General features: G+C 37.6%; 1 protein-coding gene across 1 annotated transcript in view; it reads right to left on the reverse strand.

The window, feature by feature from the left end:
- Positions 1–380: 380 nt before the first annotated feature.
- The window catches only part of LOC126292019 (delta-like protein 1), a 101,404-nt gene continuing 82,383 nt past the window's right edge, over positions 381–19,401 (reverse strand). Inside the window, exons 6-7 of the mRNA XM_049985812.1 lie at positions 16,979–17,109; positions 381–1,465 (exon numbers count right to left, since the gene is read on the reverse strand). Coding sequence (XP_049841769.1) covers positions 1,230–1,465; positions 16,979–17,109 — 367 coding nt within the window. The 3' untranslated portion in view covers positions 381–1,229. The remainder of the gene's footprint in view (positions 1,466–16,978; positions 17,110–19,401) is intronic.

Below are 19,401 nucleotides of genomic sequence, written 5' to 3' on the forward strand. Positions count from 1 at the left end.
ATAGATTTACCTTTCCTTAACCCATCTTCTAAGTGCAACTTAGCAGTGATAGACTCTGATGACAGTTATTTCAGATTTATCAGATACATTCAACAATGCAAAAAGAAAACTTCCTTAAAATCACATAGATTGGCAGGAAACTATAGAGATTACCAAAATGTATTTACTGTCTAATAATGCCAGCAATGTATAACTTACCAACACCTAACACCTGGAACTTTGAGTTAGGGAAATATTTTAATGGTATGGAGCCTTGTTAATCTTTCCTGAATCTTACTGATACTATCAAAAGGCCAAGAGGAAATATTTTCCTTTTGTAATTTTTGTTGTTATGAGTAGCATGCTAAGAGAGAGGGATAGGCTTTGATGTCTTTTTCAGGTTTCATTGTTTCCAATCCATTTTATTCAAATTATTTATTCACTCCTCAAATTATAAATCTCATTTCAACTAATATTTTAATTTTCTCAAATTCTTACAGTCATAAGATGAAGTCTTGCAACAATATAAAAATAAATAACAAAATAAATAATTTGAAACAAATTAATAAATTAATCAAATTTATACATTAATAAATAAATATAAATAAATTAAATTAAATTAAATAAATAAACTGATAAATTAATTACAATACATAAGCTAAACAAAAGCATCTACACAAATAAATAACAACTGATCAACAAACAATCATGTGCACAGTTTAACAAAAACTGCAAGGGCTGATATTCCAACCAAGATTGTTGGAAAATTAAAACTACTGGAATGAAATGTCTGCTTTTGAAGAACAACAGTTTACTGTTACAATATTTGAAGCTCATAAAATTTGTTTTGTAATACTAAAAAACATCAGTGACACAACTGTAAACATATGATTAAGCTGTACACACACAGTTATTCAGGCTTCTTAGACAAGTACTTTTCCAATAGATAGAAAAAAAGAATAATATACAAATAATCACATTAAGGCCACAAGATCAAAATTTTGCATATTCCAAAATGAATGGGTACTCATTATTTAATTGCCACCAAAAAAAAAATACTTTCTGTATTACTGAGCACTTATCCCACAGAAATATTGTGTCAGCCTTTTCAGGATACCATATTTCATTCCAAAGCCCCATCAAATTTAATGTTCTTTTTTTATGTTTCAAATGACTTACAATTTATATATTAAAATAATGGTTTTCAGCAAAAACAGTATTACATTTCTGACAAGAAATTGTGATATTTCTTAAGCAGCTTCATTTTCTTCCTCAGGTGGTTCACCAGGAAGCAGGGATGTAGGTGGCTTCATGGTGGTAGTCATGTTAACCATGGACATTGCTGTGGTGAACTTGGCCACTTCACAGTTACGACCAGTGAATCCCTCGGCACATATGCAGCGGTAGTTTCCATCTTCCTCTGTCAGGCTGATACATGTTGCACCATTTTCACACAGATCTTCGTTTTGTTCACAGTAGGTGAGCTCTAAAAGGGAGAGAGAATTGAAAATATAAGATGACACTTTCCCTTTACACTGTTTTTATTTTGAACACACGGTTCACATACAAGATGTGATCAAAAAAGTAATGAGAATTTTTATATTTCACGAGCCTTATGCATCTGATTTTAAAATGTGTTGGTGGTACACTTGCTCCTCATATGCATTTGCATATTCAGATGTTTTTAATGTTATTTTGTTATTGTTGACAGTCATAAAGGTTTATGAAGCAATCAGAAGAAAATGACCAGAAATGTAACAAAACCACACATGGAAATTGCATCATGGTAATTCCTCTGCTCACATCTCAATGCTTGTTTGTGATTTTTTTGGAAAAAAGCAAAACCATTATGTTGCCTCTGCCTCAGCCATTGTATTTACCAGTCGTGGCTCCCTGTGACTTATTCCTATTCCCGAGGTTGAAGAGAACTGAAACGATGCCCTTTTTTTTGCCATTGATGAGATAAAACAGTATTACTGAAGGAGCTGAACACCATAACAAAAAGTGAGTTCCAGAAGTGCTTCCAAGATTAGAAAAATCTCTGGCACAAGTGTGTTATATCTGAGGAGGACTACTTTGAAGTGACAAAGTTAACGTCGATAAATAAATAAAGACTCTTTAAGAAAAACAAAAGTTCCTGTTAATTTTTATTTACACCTCATACAGGAAGTATGTTAAGTTTGGATGAGTCTTAAGAAACTTTATTTCCATGTTAAAATTTACTTCCTACAGTACATACCACATTAATATACTAAGTGGAATAGCTCCACTGCTATAATGCTAATACTGGCATAAATACTGTTGTTTTTTTTTTAACTCCTCTCTTCAATAATAAATATATACATATATATCAGGTAGACTGCGATCTCAAAATTTTTATCAAAACGTTTTCAGTGAACTGAAATGTGTGTATGCCCTATTTTGGTGAGGAGTCACCTTCTGGGAGTTTATCCGCCTGGCGATAGTCTTTTTATCTGAAGCCACTTAAGTGACATTGCATGTCAATGGTGATGAGGACAACGTAACACTCAGTCCCTGAGCAGAGGAAGGGTAAGGAGGAAAGGGAGGGAGAGAGAGAGATTAGTAGATGATATAAAATGTAGACAAACTATAACGAGAAAAACATTCTGGGAAAAAGTAATTTGTTAACAAAAATATAAAATTAATTGTTACCAAGTGTTTTCTGAAACTATTTATATGAAGCAAACTCTTATGTAAAAGTAACATGTGGACAATAAGCAGTTCAGTCTCAAGGAAAAAGGAGCTTTTGAAATGTGGTGCTGCATACGAATGCTGAAGATTATACAGGTAGATTAACTAGTGAGGAGATAGTGAATCAAATTAAGGAAAAAAGAAATTTGTGGCATGACTTGATTACAAGAACAGATTGGTAGGACATATCCTGATGCACCATGGACTTGCCAGTTTCATTGTGGAGGGAAGTGTGGGCTATAAAAATTGTAGGACATCAAAACTTGAATAAAATGAGCAGGTCTGAATGGATGTATGTTGCTGTGGTTACACAGGAACTAACAGGCTTGTGCAGGATACATTAGCAAGATGATCTGCATCAATCCAGTCTTCAGACTAAAGAAGACTCAAATCACATAGTTTGCAGCCTGCTGACAACAAGCCCTCATTGCTATCTGTTGGCATATATATTCTGGAGATGGTGTGGTCATGAGAATATCTTTATTGAAAATTGTCATCATAAGAATTCAGGGATGCTTGGATCATCGAATATAATCCTTTTGAAATACGGTGTTATTACCCTGTAGTGCAAATTCCTCTGTTTCCAAAAATGTATACTTTTACTAAAATAACTTGTAGATTAATGAAATATTTCAGCCAGAGAATTTAAATTTCCAGAAAATTTTCCACGTGTTTTGCTAATCCTGGATATAATCCCCATTTGGAATATTGCTATATGAAATAGAAACCATCATTTAGATGAGCAGTAGTCAATCTGGTCCCTACTGCCCATTAGCAGGTAGATAGTAGGGGTTTTACAAACATTTTAATAGGTTTTCATAAAGTTTTGAGAAAATGTAATTGGTAAGTTCTACTTTAGAAATCACTATTACTCAGAAACCGGGGATGGTTTGAAAATTTTATGACACTGATAAAAAGTGAACAGTAGATAAAAAAAGTTGACTACCACTGATTTAGACCATTTGAAGAACATTTGGTAACTTCATTACCTAATGGTTATTTGTATCAATTCTCGTTCATGTCGTTTATGTTACATTTGAAGAAGTAATGACTATATTTTAAAATTTTGTGGACTCGACCTACATGCATATTTACAGGCTGTCAATTATTGAACTATATAAAATAAAATTGTCATAACTTCTAAATGGTGTGCATTACAATGTTCAAGCTGCATGGTTGGCCGGAGGACACAATGGGAATTAGTAAGCACGTTATTGTTTGGCTTAGCAATAAAGCCCTCTTTGTCTGGATGGGTTCATCAATAAGCATATTTGGCGCATTTGGGGAACTGAGAATCCGCATTTCATGATCAAGAAGCCTTTTCACTCTTAACAGCTGACTGTGTGGTGTGCACTGTCCAGTTGCAGAATAATTGGTGGGATCTTCTGTGATGGCAAGGTGACTACCGAATAGTATGTGAAGGTTTCAGAAGATGATTTCATCTCCATTATCCAAAGTGACCCTGATTTCAACAAGATGTGCTTCATGCAAGATGGACCTCAACCCCATCAAAGCAAGAGAGTGTCTCATGTCCTGGAGGAGCTCTCTGGGCACTGTGTTCTGAGACTTGGGTACCCATAGGCCACTGGCTTAGGCCTCAACTGGCTGTCATATTCTCCGGATCTGGACACATGCGACTCCTTTTTGTGGGGCTATATTAAAGACAAGCTGCACAGCAATAACCCCAAAACCAGTTCTGAGCTGAAAACAGCCATTCAGGGGGTCATCAACAGCATCGATGTTCTGACACTTCAGCAGATATGCAGTACTTCGCTATTTGTCTGCACCATACCATTGTCAATTGGGCAGGCATATCGAACAGGTCATAACGTAAATCTGAATATTTGTAGCCAAATTTACATATAGAATAAAGTGTGCGCATGCCATAGTTTGTAAGTAATTTACATTTTTTTTTTCACGTAGTTCAATAACTGTCACCAAATGTGTGTAGTTGGCAATCGCTCTGACAGACCACAGTGAGCCACTATAGAACACAATCAGACATATACAACTGAGTAGTTTCAAAGTAAAGTTTCAAGATAGCACCACATACAGTCACTTGCATAAATATTCAACTGAAAATTTATTGAACATGGACAAGGTATTTTGATCAACTGTAGTTTCTTCAAAGCCTATGTGGTTTACTGATATGTCATGTTACAATTATGAAATTTACTACAAAGGAGGTTCCACAAGTACTGTAACCCCCTTTTTTTTTGAAAGCAAGTTGATTTTATTCAGGCTGCCAATGCACCACATTACTCTCCACTCTTTCAGCTACAAAACCCCATTTTCCAACATAACATCTCAGTGTTGAACACCCTGAAGTTGTTTCTTTAATTTCCTGAGGGTAGGAAGAAACACTTCAAAGCTGATGGTTCTATCATGAGGCCGGCCAGGGTGGCCGAGTGGTTCTATATGCGACAGTCTGGAACCCACGACTGCTACGGTCGCAGGTTCAAATCCTGCCTTGGGCATGGATGTGTGTGATGTCCTTAGGTTAGTTAGATTTAAGAAGTTCTAAGTTCTAGGGGACTGATGACCTCAGATGTTAAGTCCCATAGTGCTCAGCGCCATTTGAATCATTTGTACCATGAGGAAGGACATCAAACAGAATATTCCCTTCAGAGTCCCAGAGGACTGTCCCATGACTGTACCAGCCAAGGGTGTTGATTTGAACTTTTTCTTCAGAGGAGAATGCCACATAGCCTCCGGTTCAAAGTGATGAACCCATGTTTCATCACCTGTAATGACGTTGAGTCCCATAGAGGGTCTATACAAGGGCAATGTACTTGAGGACAATGTTATGGAAATGGAAGAGGAAGTAGATGAAGATGAAATGGGAGATACGATACTGCTTGAATAGTTTGACAGAGCACTGAAAGACCTGAGTCAAAACCAGGCCCCAGGAGTAGACAACATTCCATTAGAACTACTGACAGCCTTGGGAGAGCCAGTCCTGACAAAAGTCTACCAACTGGTGAACAAGATGTACGACACAGGCGAAATACCCTCAGACTTCAAGAAGAATATAATAATTCCAATGCCAAAGAAAGCAGGTGTTGACAGATGTGAAAATTACCGAACTATCAGTTTAATAAGCCACAGCTGCAAAATACTAATGCAAATTCTTTACAGACGAATGAAAAAACTGGTAGAAGCCGACCTCGGGGAAGATCAGTTTGGATTCTGTAGAAATGTTGGAACACGTGAGGCAATACTGACCTTACGACTTATCTTAGAAGAAAGATTAAGGAAAGGCAAACCTATGTTTCTAGCATTTGTTAGACTTAGAGAAAGCTTTTGACAATGTTGACTGGAATACTCTCTTTCAAATTCTAAAGGTGACAGGGGTAAAATACAGTAAGCGAAATTCTATTTACAATTTGTACAGAAACCAGATGGCAGTTATAAGAGCCGAGGGACATGAAAGGGAAGCAGTGGTTGGGAAGGGAGTGAGACAGAGTAGTAGCCTCTCCCAGATGTTATTCAAGCTGTATATTGAGTAAGCAGTAAAGGAAACAAAAGAAAAATTCATAGTATGTACTAAAACTCATGGAGAAGAAATAAAAACTTTGAGGTTCACCAATGACATTGTAATTCTGTCAGAGACAACAAAGGACTTGGAAGGACAGTGTCTTTAAAGGAGGGTATACGATGAACATCAACAAAAGCAAAATGAGGATAATGGAATGTGGTCAAGTTAACTCAGGTGATGCTAAGGGAATTAGATTAGGAAATGAGACACTTAAAATAGTAAATGATTTTTGCTATTTGGGGAGCAAAATAACTGATGATGGTCGAAGTAGAGAGGATATAAAATGTAGACTGGCAATGGCAAGGAAAGCATTTCTGAAGAAGAGAAATTTGTTAACATCGAGTATAGATTTAAGTGTCAGGAAGTCATTTCTGAAAGTATTTGTATGATGTGTAACCATGTATGGAAGTGAAAGAAGCTTTTGAAATGTGGTGCTACAGAAGAATGTTGAAGATTAGGTGGGTGGATCACGTAACTAATGAGGAGGTATTGAATAGGATTGGGGAGAAGAAAACTTTGTGGCACAACTTGACTAGAATAAGGGGTTGGCTGGTAGGACGTGTCCTGAGGCATCAAGGGATCACAAATTTAGTATTGGAGGGCAGCGTGGAGGGTAAAAATCATAGACGGAGTCCAAGAGATGAATACACTAAGCAGATTCAGAAGGATGTAGGTTGCAGTAGGTACTGGGAGATGAAGGAGCTTGCACAGGATAGATTATCATGGAGAGCTGCAGCAAACCAGTCTCAGGACTGAAGACCACAACAACAACAACGTTCAACTGAAAATTGTCACAACCAGCCTCCTAACACATAAGCAATTCCACAAAGGTGGTCCTCCTTTACTCTTTATGGTCTTTTATTCTTCGATGAAGAGCCCAGTGGACACACACATTCGAGTACCCCAACTAGTGGAGGGATGTGTCTGCACTACCAACAGAGATGTCCAGTTGACCAGTGAGCTGTTTGATTGTGGTTTGTCTAACAACTCAAATGAGTGTCCACACATTCCAACATTGCAGAAGTCACAGCTGTGTGCACTTGGGATGCGGAAGATATGACAGGTCTGGTGACCTTGTTACAGTGAGGACACACATCTCACCCAACAACTCACCATGCTTTTGTTCACTGCCAGGCCTCCACAGACATTATGCAAGTACCTATGAATATCTGTGATGCTCTGGTTTTCAGACAAAGAATCTCAATGACAGCTCTCTGCTTAGAATGTGCCTCCGTTACATGCTGCCACCTATCAAAATTTCATGAAACTACAGGGGCTGAACCAGAAATATCCCACAATGTCCCACAACAAATGTAGTTTTCCAACTGCAACTGGCCAAGAAAAAAAATGTATTGCATTATATATTGAACACCCCTTATATAAAAAGCTGCTCACCTTCAACTTGGGCTATGGACATAAATACCTAGAAATGAAATTATACATTGATAATATTGTATAAAGTTATTTAATAATTAGTTAAAACTCCAAGCAATTGACAATTGAAGGTTAGGACTCTTGGGAGATTCTAATTCAAACACATCAGTAAACTTACAACAGGAGCATAGTGTACCAACATATTATGCAAATTCTTTCTTACATGAAATGTTGTAAATATTCTCAGTTATCAGTGACATATGCATCAAATATTTATCACACTGAGTACCAAACACTGTGAATTTCAAAAATTTAAAACCCATATACTTGTCTCAAAACCTAGAACACGCCAAGGTTAAGGCAAAAACTATTTGGAACTTTATTAACACAAACATAAATACTGATCAAATGAAACTGATCCTCTATGAAATAGCTCTGGAAGGGAAGGTGACACTTTCAAATCATTGACCATCAGATTAAACTCACAATGGCTGCAAGCACTGCTACCAGTAATGAACAAACATATATGGATGTGATGGATTTATGTGTGCAGACACTGCACGCACCACCAAAGATCATAAGTTTCAAAAGTACAACCCTTAAGGATGTACAGAATTCATCAAAAATTAGTAATTTTGATGGCTGTAATGGTGTTTCTAGCACAATATTAAAATCTTGTGCTGACTTAACATTATTACCATCAAGCTATCTTTCTAATCAGGCAGTCACTCATGGCATATTTCCTGACAGAGTTGAATATGATGTAGTAACACCCACCTACACATCTGAAGGTAGCAAACCACCTCTTATTGCAAACATACACCACTACTTCCAGTCTTTTGAGAAATGGTTGTGGTCTATGATTGAATACAGACTTATTTAACTGATCAGAACTTGTTAACTGCTCCTCAGTTAGGCTTTCTTGAAAGATTCTCCACACAGAGAGTGATACAAAATATAAAAAATGCAGTACTAGCACAGCTAAACAAGAAAAAAACATCCTGCCTTGTATATTCCGTAACCTTGCCAAGGCCTTTGATATTGTGGATCAGAAAATTCTACTAATGAAATTAAATTCTTATAGCATCAATGGCATCCATTTTGATGGATGGAATCTTACCTCCCTAATAGAAATCAGAGGGTCTCAGACTGTACCTAAGGCATGAAAGTAGCCTCAGGATGGGGGAACATAGCCTGTAAAATGCCGCAACTATCAGTACTGGGCCAATTTGTTTCTAACATTCATAAATGATCCTTCAGTGACTTTTAAATGGCAGCTCAAAAACTTTAATGTTTGTAGATGGCACAAGCCTACTAATCATGGGCCCAAACTCAATCCCAGCAGACACAGTTACTTTATTTTTAATTTTTCTGGTAAAATCTAAAAATTGTAGAGTCTGCTTGTAGCTGCTTATACTTGTTTGTTGTGGAACGAAGATACAATTGGTTTTTGTGATAATGACTCGCATCTTGAGATTAAATTTGACTGCATTATGTTAAGCCGTTAAACCAATATTATCTTTCAGAATTCTATAAGGCACATATCCTAACATCATCAAATGCAATGGATGTTGAAAAATCCATCAATAACCTTAAATAATTAAAGGTCATCACTGATGGACATTCTAGTTTGTACCAGTGTTGAACTTCTAATACAGGATGTATACGCACACAAGGAAAAAAATTCCTGGATTTCCCAGTTATAAATAAACATTCTCCTGGGTGAAAACACAGTTTTTCCCTGTTAACTGAAAGTATATTTTCTCTCAGAACTGTATAACTCATCAATCCTTTGAATGGTTATGGTTTTATAGATGGGCATAATTTCTGGCACTTTAGAAAATGAAATTCAGGGGGAAAAACACATTTTGGAAAGATCTTTGATGTGCAGCAACATGTATGCTGCATATTTTTGCATTACTAAAGCATAAATTTGAATTCCACCAAACAGGGAATGTTACTTTCCAAAGCATGAAATCGAGATTAACATGTAGTTTCATAAGACAGTCAAAGGTCATGGCATGTGATGTTGCCAGCTGATGACAACGGATATTCAGAGCTTAGAACACATGAAGTAGTCAGCCAATAGCAACATCACTGTTAAGTAGCAAGAACACACAAACAGTAAAAGTTAATGGTTTAAATTAATATACACAGTGTTGCTACAAGAAAATCAAAGCTTTCACATACAATATTGATCTCTAAGGTTAATATGCTGCAAGAGAAGTTAACCTTTCACATATAATGTTAGTCTTTAGTGCGCGTATCACACAAATGTGCCAGTAAAATTTTTAATAATGACATAAATGTCTGATCTTCTGGGCTCAACATTCTTCTAAATGGCTTGTCATCAATGAGTTGATTTTTAAATGAGTCAAATGCTCTGTGATTTAAGAAATTCATCATACATTCTCACACATAGTTCAACTTGTGTAAAAGGAAATTTACTTTGAAAGTAATGCTTTTCAAACCACCATTCGCAGTATTTTCCTGCAACCTGTTAGAAACATGTCAATTTCAGCAGTTGCCAGAGAGTGACAGATAACAGGCGCCACCACGCTTGCACAGCTACGATGACATAAGAGGCCCATATGTTAGTATGCGTAAAACATAAAAAGATCTTATATTATTTCATAAAAGAAACAAGGCATCAGAGAATACTACAAGAGCATTGGAATTTCATGACTCATACTAAAATGTGCACATTTAAAGTGCACATTCGTATGTCCAGATTCCCAATGAAGTAGGCCTTGACCTAATATTAAACTTTTCATTGTGGTTTTCAAGATGTAAATTTTCTTGGAGCACCAGTACTATGTTATCTCATGTTTGGTTCTTTATCATATGTGCTAGAAGATGAAAACATGCAGCGAACAGTTGAAACTAGCCAATAGTGTGGAATTATACATTTAGTTCCAAATATATTGACTGCCTCGGTGGAAAAGATTAATAAAATAAAATTTCCTTAACAAACCGACAAAAATACTTCATTGTTCTGCAAGGAAATTAATGCTTGAGCATTACAAAAGCGAAAATAAAAAAAATCTGAAGCTAATAACATATTTTTCCTTCCATAATTATGTGAATGTATTTTAATTTACTTGATAGCTCCTGGCCACAAAAATCCATTTTTCCATTTGATGTGAGAGCAGTAAACGAAGAGGAAACAGGAAAATCATTAAATGTAAACATGGGCCATGTGGATACTACCCACTTCCCCACTATAACTCAGACTGCCCTGCGCATTAGTCCCGGATCTATGGTCATCAAAATATACTCAGGACAGTGGAAATTAAAATGCCCTGCAGTGTTGCCTCTCCTACTTCTAGTCAGCTGACAACCAGCAAAAATCTTTGTTTGGAAATAATTTCACACTTCATTCATGTGCTCCAGTTTCTCAAATATGATATAGAAAAGTAGTAGTACAAAATTTTTATACAAATTTGGAATCATCATATTTTTTTCTTCCATAATTTGTGTGATGTCCTTGGTTCTTCTCCTTCCTCGTTCTAATAAACAGTCTTGTCATTACTAATTCTGTAACTACTACTGCCAATGTCAAAGCTTGTTCACCATTTAACTTCACTAACACTTCCAGAATCACCGGTTGAGTTATCTTGCAATTATTCTCCAGCTGCCGGCTGGGTGGCCGAGCAGTTCTAGGTACCACAGTCTGGAACCGCACGACTGCTACGGTCGCAGGTTCGAATCCTGCCTCGGGCAGGGATGCGTATGATGTACTTAGGTTAGTTAGGTTTAAGTAGTTCTAAGTTTTATGGTCTGATGACCTCAGAAGTTAAGTCCCATAGTGCTCAGAGCCATTTGAACCATTTTGTTTATTCTCCAGTTGGGCTTTGTTACATATTCGTACAATGCGTTTTCCACACTACTTCCAGAACAGAACTTAGTGTCTGTTAGCTGGAGGGACTATACAACTGGCCACTACTAGTATAGCGACCTGGCTAAACATTTTCTGCCAAAATTTCATTTTATTCGCTACACCAAGAAGATAATACATAATATTTCTTACCTGTTTTTCCTGTTAGTTGTTTATTTCCACTCTGGGAGTCTGAATCTATGGATTTCACTTGTAATTATAAGAACGCTCATCATTGACAAACCGAATCGACCACATAATCGGATAGCAGTTGACATTCATCTGTTCGGTTTTACTGCACTCAGCTTGTATCGTCCCTTTTGTGTGGAGCAAAGTTTATTTCTAGTTGCGATGAGGATTCCCCTGACAGAGACATCACATACACTATGCACACATTCACAAATCATTCAGAAATCAATTTAGAATGTGTTTCAAAGTCATATGAATAATTGATAGAGCAACATGCGCTGGATGCTTGGCACTTTGTGTAACGAGATTTTTTCCCTCAAGAATATGAATTTGCCCCCCCATCTCCTAGATCCGGGCCTGCTGGGCATGCATGAATCTGGCAGCTTGGGCGTGCCAGTAAAAGTTTCCTAATAGGATCTAGCTGCTTGCTGTGACTGGTTTCACAGCCAACAGCCGCATTTCTGTAGCCAGAAGTGCAGTTGACTAGTGGCACATGTGCATGATCCCGCTCGTAACTGCTAAAACAAATCTAATGCAAACAGTTGTCATGTCATGCTCATCAGAGGCAATTTGTTGTTACAAAGCATCACAAAGTGTTCCTAAAGCCTTTGACACATTTTGCTGTTGGCAAATATTTGTACGAGCGCTGCATTTAGTTTATTATATGCGGCACATTTCTTTTGCAATTTAAGTTTTATTTTCATTTGTTCTCTCATTCATGTTTTATTGCTGCAGTATTCTGCAGTAGTGGGATCCAGTAATATCCTTGGTTAGAGTATCGGCTCTTACCAGTCAAAATTACAAAAATTTAACTGAAAACGAAAACAATGGAAAATTCCTAGAATTCTAAAAGATTTCCGGGCTTTTCCCAGTTTTCTTCTGCATGAAAAAAATCCTGGGTTTTTCCCAGATCTCCCGGTTGTTCAGGGTACTATGCAACCTGTAATAGTATTTAGAAAAACAGCTATCCCATTAGTGATGAAGAAATGATAACACAATGTACAGATATAGCTGCCAGTATGTCATAGATGACCCACAACTGTCAAAGATTATTGATCAATCATTCAACAGGCATTGCATTTGGCAACGCCAGGATATGTGCCTTAAAGAATGTTGGGACATCATGTTGTTTAATGGCTTAATGTAATCCAGCCAATTTTATCCTGAAGGTGCAGTTCACTATTGCGCAACTGGCTGTACCTTGATTCCACAGTAAACAAGGATTAGCAGCTACAGGTGGATTCTACAATTTTTAGAAGATTTTACCATGAAAATTTTTAAGAAATGTTTTAAGTATGCATAGATTAAGCTGCAGTTGCCCACATGGGAAACTTATATGTTCCAACAGACAAAGGTCAGATGATAGGCGAATGGAGTTTCACAGCTAAGTGCATATATCTTAAGCCCACAGAGACACATAATAGCCAGTTTTAAACAAGCAATAATGACCATCTAGCACCAGGAATAGACATTAATGGTTGTACACAGAATGAATCACTGCATGTAAATTCCTTGGGAACTCAGTTGCATAATGAGGTAACATGAAGTCAACAAATGGAGAAACTAATCAAGAAACTCAGTTCAGTGTATTATGCCTTTAAAACAGCTCTCATAGCGTGGACCTCAAGACAAGACTGTTGGATTATTTTGCATATTTTCACTTCCTGTTGCCTTATGGGATTATCTTCTAGGGCAGTGCACCTAAAGTAAATAAAGTGTTTGTTCTGGAGAAGTCAAAAGCAAGAACAAGGTGTAAAGCTCCAGCAGGGCAAGCTGTAGCCTCCCATTTCACTCAGTACCACACCTAGATTCATTTTCATAAGATTTCAAAGTGGTGCAAAGATCGGCAGCTTGCTTTAAATGTTCAGAAATGTAAAATTTTTCACTTTGCAAAACAAGAAAACGTAGTGTCCTATGACTGTAATAGCAATGAGTCACTATAAAAATTGATCAACTCATATAAATACCTGGGTGTAACACCTTGTAGGGATATAAAAAGGAATGATCACATAGGTTCAGTCATGAGTAAAGCAGGTAATAGACTTCAGTTTATTGGTAGAATACTGGGGGAGTGCAATCAATCTAGAAAGGAGATTGCTTACAATCGCTCATGTGACCAGTTCTAAAATATTGTTCAAGTGTCTGGGATCCATACCAGATAGGACTAACAGGGGATACTGAACGTATACAGAGAAGGGCAGTGCAGTCACAGGTTTCATGGGAGAGTGTCACAAATATACTGAAGGAACTGAACTGGAAGACTCTTGGAGAGAGACACAAACTATACTGAGAAAGTCTATAACACAGTTTCAAGAACTGGCTTCAAATTATTACTCTAGGCATATACTACAACCCCCTAGGGATCATGAAGATAAGATTACAATAATTACTGCATACACAGAAGCACTGAAACAATTATTCTTCCCAAGCTCCATACATGAATGGAACAGAAAGAAACTCTAATAACTGGTACAATGGGATGTACACTGTGCTGTGCACCTCACGGTCATTTGAAGAGTATAGATGTAGATGTACACACTACTAATAACTAATTTTTTAACTTTTCATTTGAGTAGAGTATGAGCAAAATACTTGTGTAGTATAACCTGCATTTATCAAAACTTTAATCAGGCTTTGCCTCACTCAAACATATTATTCAGGCTTTTATGTTCAGTACTCTGATTTCATTAATGTAACTTATTTTGTGTTAATTACAAGTTATTACCACAGTATGAGACAGGGAATTCTAATAGAGCTAATCATTCAAGTGGGCATGTTGACAACACTCATTACAAGTACTGGCATTCTGTGCTTGGAATAATGTATTTTAATATCTGCAAAACTAACTTCAGAAATAGTTGTAATCAAGATTTGGATACACCCAAAATTACTTTCATTGTTTGCACCATTAATTCTGTTAGACTGCAGATATTACCACTATATTTTAGTTGCCATAATTTCACTAATTAATTAAACTGGCAGCTCAGAATTTGCTGAAATTTACACTATTGATTATAAATCTAAAGATGGCATCAGTATTCATACACAGGTAATTCCCACCACAGATTTATTGTATGGTTCAATGATCTTTTGTATTTCCCTGAATTACTATGAGGGTTGGAACTTTAATAGTGGCAACTATTTATTTACAGCTCATACAAAATAGATACGTGTTTCAAAGTTTTACTGACCATCAAAGCAGTCACCATCATTGTTTATAACCCGTTGCCAGTGATGTGGAAGTCGTAGGATACTCTTGGCACTGTCAGTTGTGTTGATAGTTCAAGCAGCACAGTCTGCTGCCAGACAAATTTGTTCCACAACCTATGACCAGCTTAGAGACAGAAGTGATGACATTTTCTGCAGGACCTGACCAACATTTTGCAGGACAATGCTCAAGCACGCACAGTACAAGCTGTTACTGATTTGTTTGACTGATGGGGCTGCTAAGTGCTATACCACCTACTGCACTCCCCTGACTTAGGCCCTCATAAGTTCAACTCAATTTCTAAACTGAAGGAAACACTTCACGGCATTCACTTCAGAACTGCTACAAATTTGTCGGGCAATAAACTGTGCCATTTGAACTGTCAACACAACTGGCACTGCCAAGAGTATCCTACGACTTCTACATCGCTGGCAATGGATTATACACAATGCTGGTGACTACTTTGAAGGTCAAAATTGTCCAAATGGGACAGGAATCAGTAGAAGTGTGTAAATGTACAGAAAAACAAATGAGTATAATTTCAGAAATACTACATGATTCATTCATTGAAGAGAAAGTGTTTCACAAATCAAGTACGTCAATAATGCATTGGTGCACCTCCGGCCTTATGTGACCAATTATTTGGTCTTGCATTGCTTGACAGAGCTGTTGGATGTCTTCATGAGGAATACCATTTGGCATGTTAGATAATGAAAATCGCAAGATGGTTGGAGGGCCATGCCCGTAATGCTGGAAACATTGTCAATTGTGGAGAGATCTGGCAACCTTGCACACCAATGTAGATTTTTGGCAAGCACAAACACAACCATGTGCAGGTGGCTATTATCTTGGTGAAATGTAAGCCCAAGATTGCTTGCCACGAAGGTCAACAAAATTGAGTGGGAGCATGAGAATTTGAATCTCCTACATATTTACTGTGTGATGCATCTATGTACACTTGATTCCATTTTAGTGGATTTGAAGGGCGCTGCATATCTGACAAGATAATCTTCTGCCAATTTATACAGATATACATACTTCTTATTAGACTAAGCCACTTATTTGCTTCTGTATACTTCTTAACTGTTCTCAAGGTGATATGATTTGTAGGACACCGTGTGGTAAAAAAAATGAACTGCACCTTTCATGTGATTTTAGGTGCAGTTTCCCATGTACTTAACAACTTCTGTATCACTATGTTGTTTTTTAAATTTTGTTTTAGTGTGTTTTGGACTTTTAGTACATTAGACTGTTTACTGGCTTCTGACCATTTTATTGGCCATTTTCTAACTCATTTTGCTCTTATCTTATGGGACGCAGCACCATATTTTTCAAATTTTGGCAATTTTAAAATTTGTATACACGGCATTCTACATATGGAACACCATATTTTGTCAGCAAAATGTTTCATTTTTTCTTGCTAGTCCAGTTTTGCTAAATTGGGGTCATGCCATTATATGAAAGTTTGTATTTTTTCTCGTAGGCCAATATGAAGATGCCTTGTGTAAGGTGGAATATGTCATTGGAAGATCAATAAAATAAAAAATCCAGTTTTGTAACCAAGACTGTTTGTTCTTCCAAATTGGAGCCAACAATAAATGCAGCTGCTTACTGCACTACCATGACTGAACTTTGACGTACAATACAAAGTAATCGACGTGGTCTTCTGATGCATAGAGTTTTGTTGCTGCATGGCAATGCTGGATTCCATTGTGCCATTTGCACCCAAAATCTTATCAGATTTTTTGGATGGGAACAGACTATCCACCAGTCGTATGGTCCAGAGTTTGTGCCAAGCGGTTTTCACTCATTCCACTGCCTAAAGAAGTTTCTACATGGCAAGTGCTTTGCAAAAGGTGATAATGTGAAAAAGAAGTTAAAGACCAGTTACCTTCACAGGCAGCAGACATCTATGACTTAAGGTACAAAAGCTTGTGGAGTGTTATGTCAAATGTTTAAACAAACATGGAAACTACGTAGAAAAATAGAGAAACATGTATGAAATTAAATAAAAACATTTTTTGAAAAAAATCTGTGATGCTGCATGTCTTATAAGGAATTGCTCCTTACTTTCGAAATAACTGTCATAACTTTTACTTACCTTGATCACACAACATTCCTCCCCATCCGGGTTCACAGTTGCACTCCCACGGACGGCGACAGGATCCGTGGACACAGCCAGGGTACGGGTGGCACTGATCACACCTGTCGCCCATCCAGCCAGTCTTACACCTGTGAAGGAGATGGGCCTGTGTTAGAGGGTGTGCTGGGCTGGTGTTTGCAACCAGACGTGGCTGGACAGCACTCTTCAGTTTAGGTAAAACATAGAAAGGTGGAATAATGCCACTTGATTTGGCACCACTCCCAACATAAATACTATTTTTTCTTTCCTTATTTCTTTTGTGTACCCAGCCTACACAACATCCTGGTCCATTCCTATACCACTACCACTCCCTTCTCCTTGTCACAGGGGTCATATCCCTGTGGAAGATCCATGTGCAAGATCGGCCTGATTCATCCACTGAGTAAATCCTACCACATCCATATCACAGGTTTATCCTGTCTCCACCTGTGAAACCAGCTATGACACTGCCCAGTTCTGCATAAATTTCTGCTAAGCAGTTTGTGTCGGAACAACCACCGACTGGCTGTCCAGCAGAATGAACGGTTAATGTCAAACTGTGGCCAAGAGCAGAGTTGGCCACCGGTGATGGAGTACGCTGCTGAGCCCATCATGCTTAACTTTGACAGCTCCTTCACAACCTATGCCATCTGAATTCTGCCCTGCACCAGCTTTTCTAAGCTATGTAGAAAGGAGTAACCCTTGCAATATGTCCTTCATTCCTGTAACCTTCCTGGCTTCAATTTGTGCTAAATACCTACACTCATACCCTCTGCCCTGTAGTCTCTCCTGCCACTGTGTCATTATCATTACAGACCTCACTGACTTCAGTACCTGTATGTTGCTTTCCTATCTTTTAGTGTAAGGGGAGGGAGGAGGGAGGGGAGACTGAGGAGGGAGGGAGCAAATTCCTGTGTGTATACAAAGGTGTTCTGAAAAGTAACATCTACATTTTTTTTTTTTTTTGTGAAAACTTATTAAGTCTTCTGAATAAAACATACTAACATTCTAGATATTCATTCTTCATGTCTACATATTTGCAGCCCTCTGCTGCTGTAGTATGTAACATGCCGATGTGTAATACAACAATGCCCGTGTGTGAGAAATGTGCTGTAATAGAATTTCAAACTGGAAGAGTTTGACTACACATGAAGCACTCTCTCCTTCAATATGACTATGCCAGACCACACACAAGTGCTGTGACATCTGCAACAATCCGATACCTCGGGTTCGCTGACAGTGGTCATCCTCCACAGAGTCCTGATATGGCCCCATCTGATTTTCATTTGTTTCCAGAACTTAAAGGACACCTTTGAGAGCTTCATTTTGATTGTGATGAAGTAATGCCAGTAGAGGTGAGGTTGTGGCTCTGCCTACAAGGGCAAACACTCTACAGTGACGGTATCAAGAAACTGGTTTCTAAATGAGGGAAATTTGTTTGTCAGCAGGGGGACTATGTAAATACATAGACATGAAGAATGTTAATAACATCCGTTTTATTTAAAAAGCTTTTAAGTGGTTTCACATAAAAATTCAGAAGCATTACTTTTGACGATGCCCTTGTATGTGTACTCTAGCCCATTTAAAAGATATGTCTGAAAGCTAGTGAAGTTCTCATTCTTTTTTGTGCACCTATCAATGAATCAGCACTTCTACTGTCTCAGGATTTCTCGCCTTTACTGCTAAATTATTTGCATTCTGTCAGAACTTTTCTTACCATACAACTCAAGTACATATACCACATACACATAAAGTATCAAAATTCTTTATTAAGTTGTAATTCTTTAAATTTCTTGTTGTTGTGGTCTTCAGTCCAGAGATTGATTTGATGCAGCTCTCTATGATAATCTGTCCTTGTAAAGTTACTGACCTGCTTTTATGTTTTCACATATCTCATAGATATTAATGTTTTGTCAGTCTTCCACTGATAGTTATTGAATGAATTACACAATAGATTATAGTTCATCAGAAGATTGATGAATTTACTTTTTAATTCATTTAAACACATAATCAGCTTTGAAATAGTAATTTTTACAGGTACACAACAAATGTTAACAACTTACAGGGTCTGGGAGTGTTCTAGCAACAATTCACAAGAAGCAGCCCAGTTAACTAACATCCCAACTGCCCTAACACTACTGGCTAACAAACTGAGCGACGTAGTTTTGCACCAACTGGGTGCTCACCGTAGACTACTTTGGAACCACATATGTTGAATACTTACTACAGACTGAGCGGAAAATGTGGAGATGATACTGATTGAACGCTCACTCCAGACTGCATCTGACTTTGTGTGCGATGCCTACGTAAAGGCATCAATAGTGAAAGTGGTTCCATTCCCAGGAAATCAGCAGGGAAGTAGATGAATGAAGCCTGCAGTGCCACTCACAGCAGAACCCTAG

The sequence above is a fragment of the Schistocerca gregaria genome, chromosome 9 (assembly GCF_023897955.1).
Source record: "Schistocerca gregaria isolate iqSchGreg1 chromosome 9, iqSchGreg1.2, whole genome shotgun sequence".
Classification (NCBI taxonomy): Eukaryota; Metazoa; Arthropoda; class Insecta; order Orthoptera; family Acrididae; genus Schistocerca; species Schistocerca gregaria.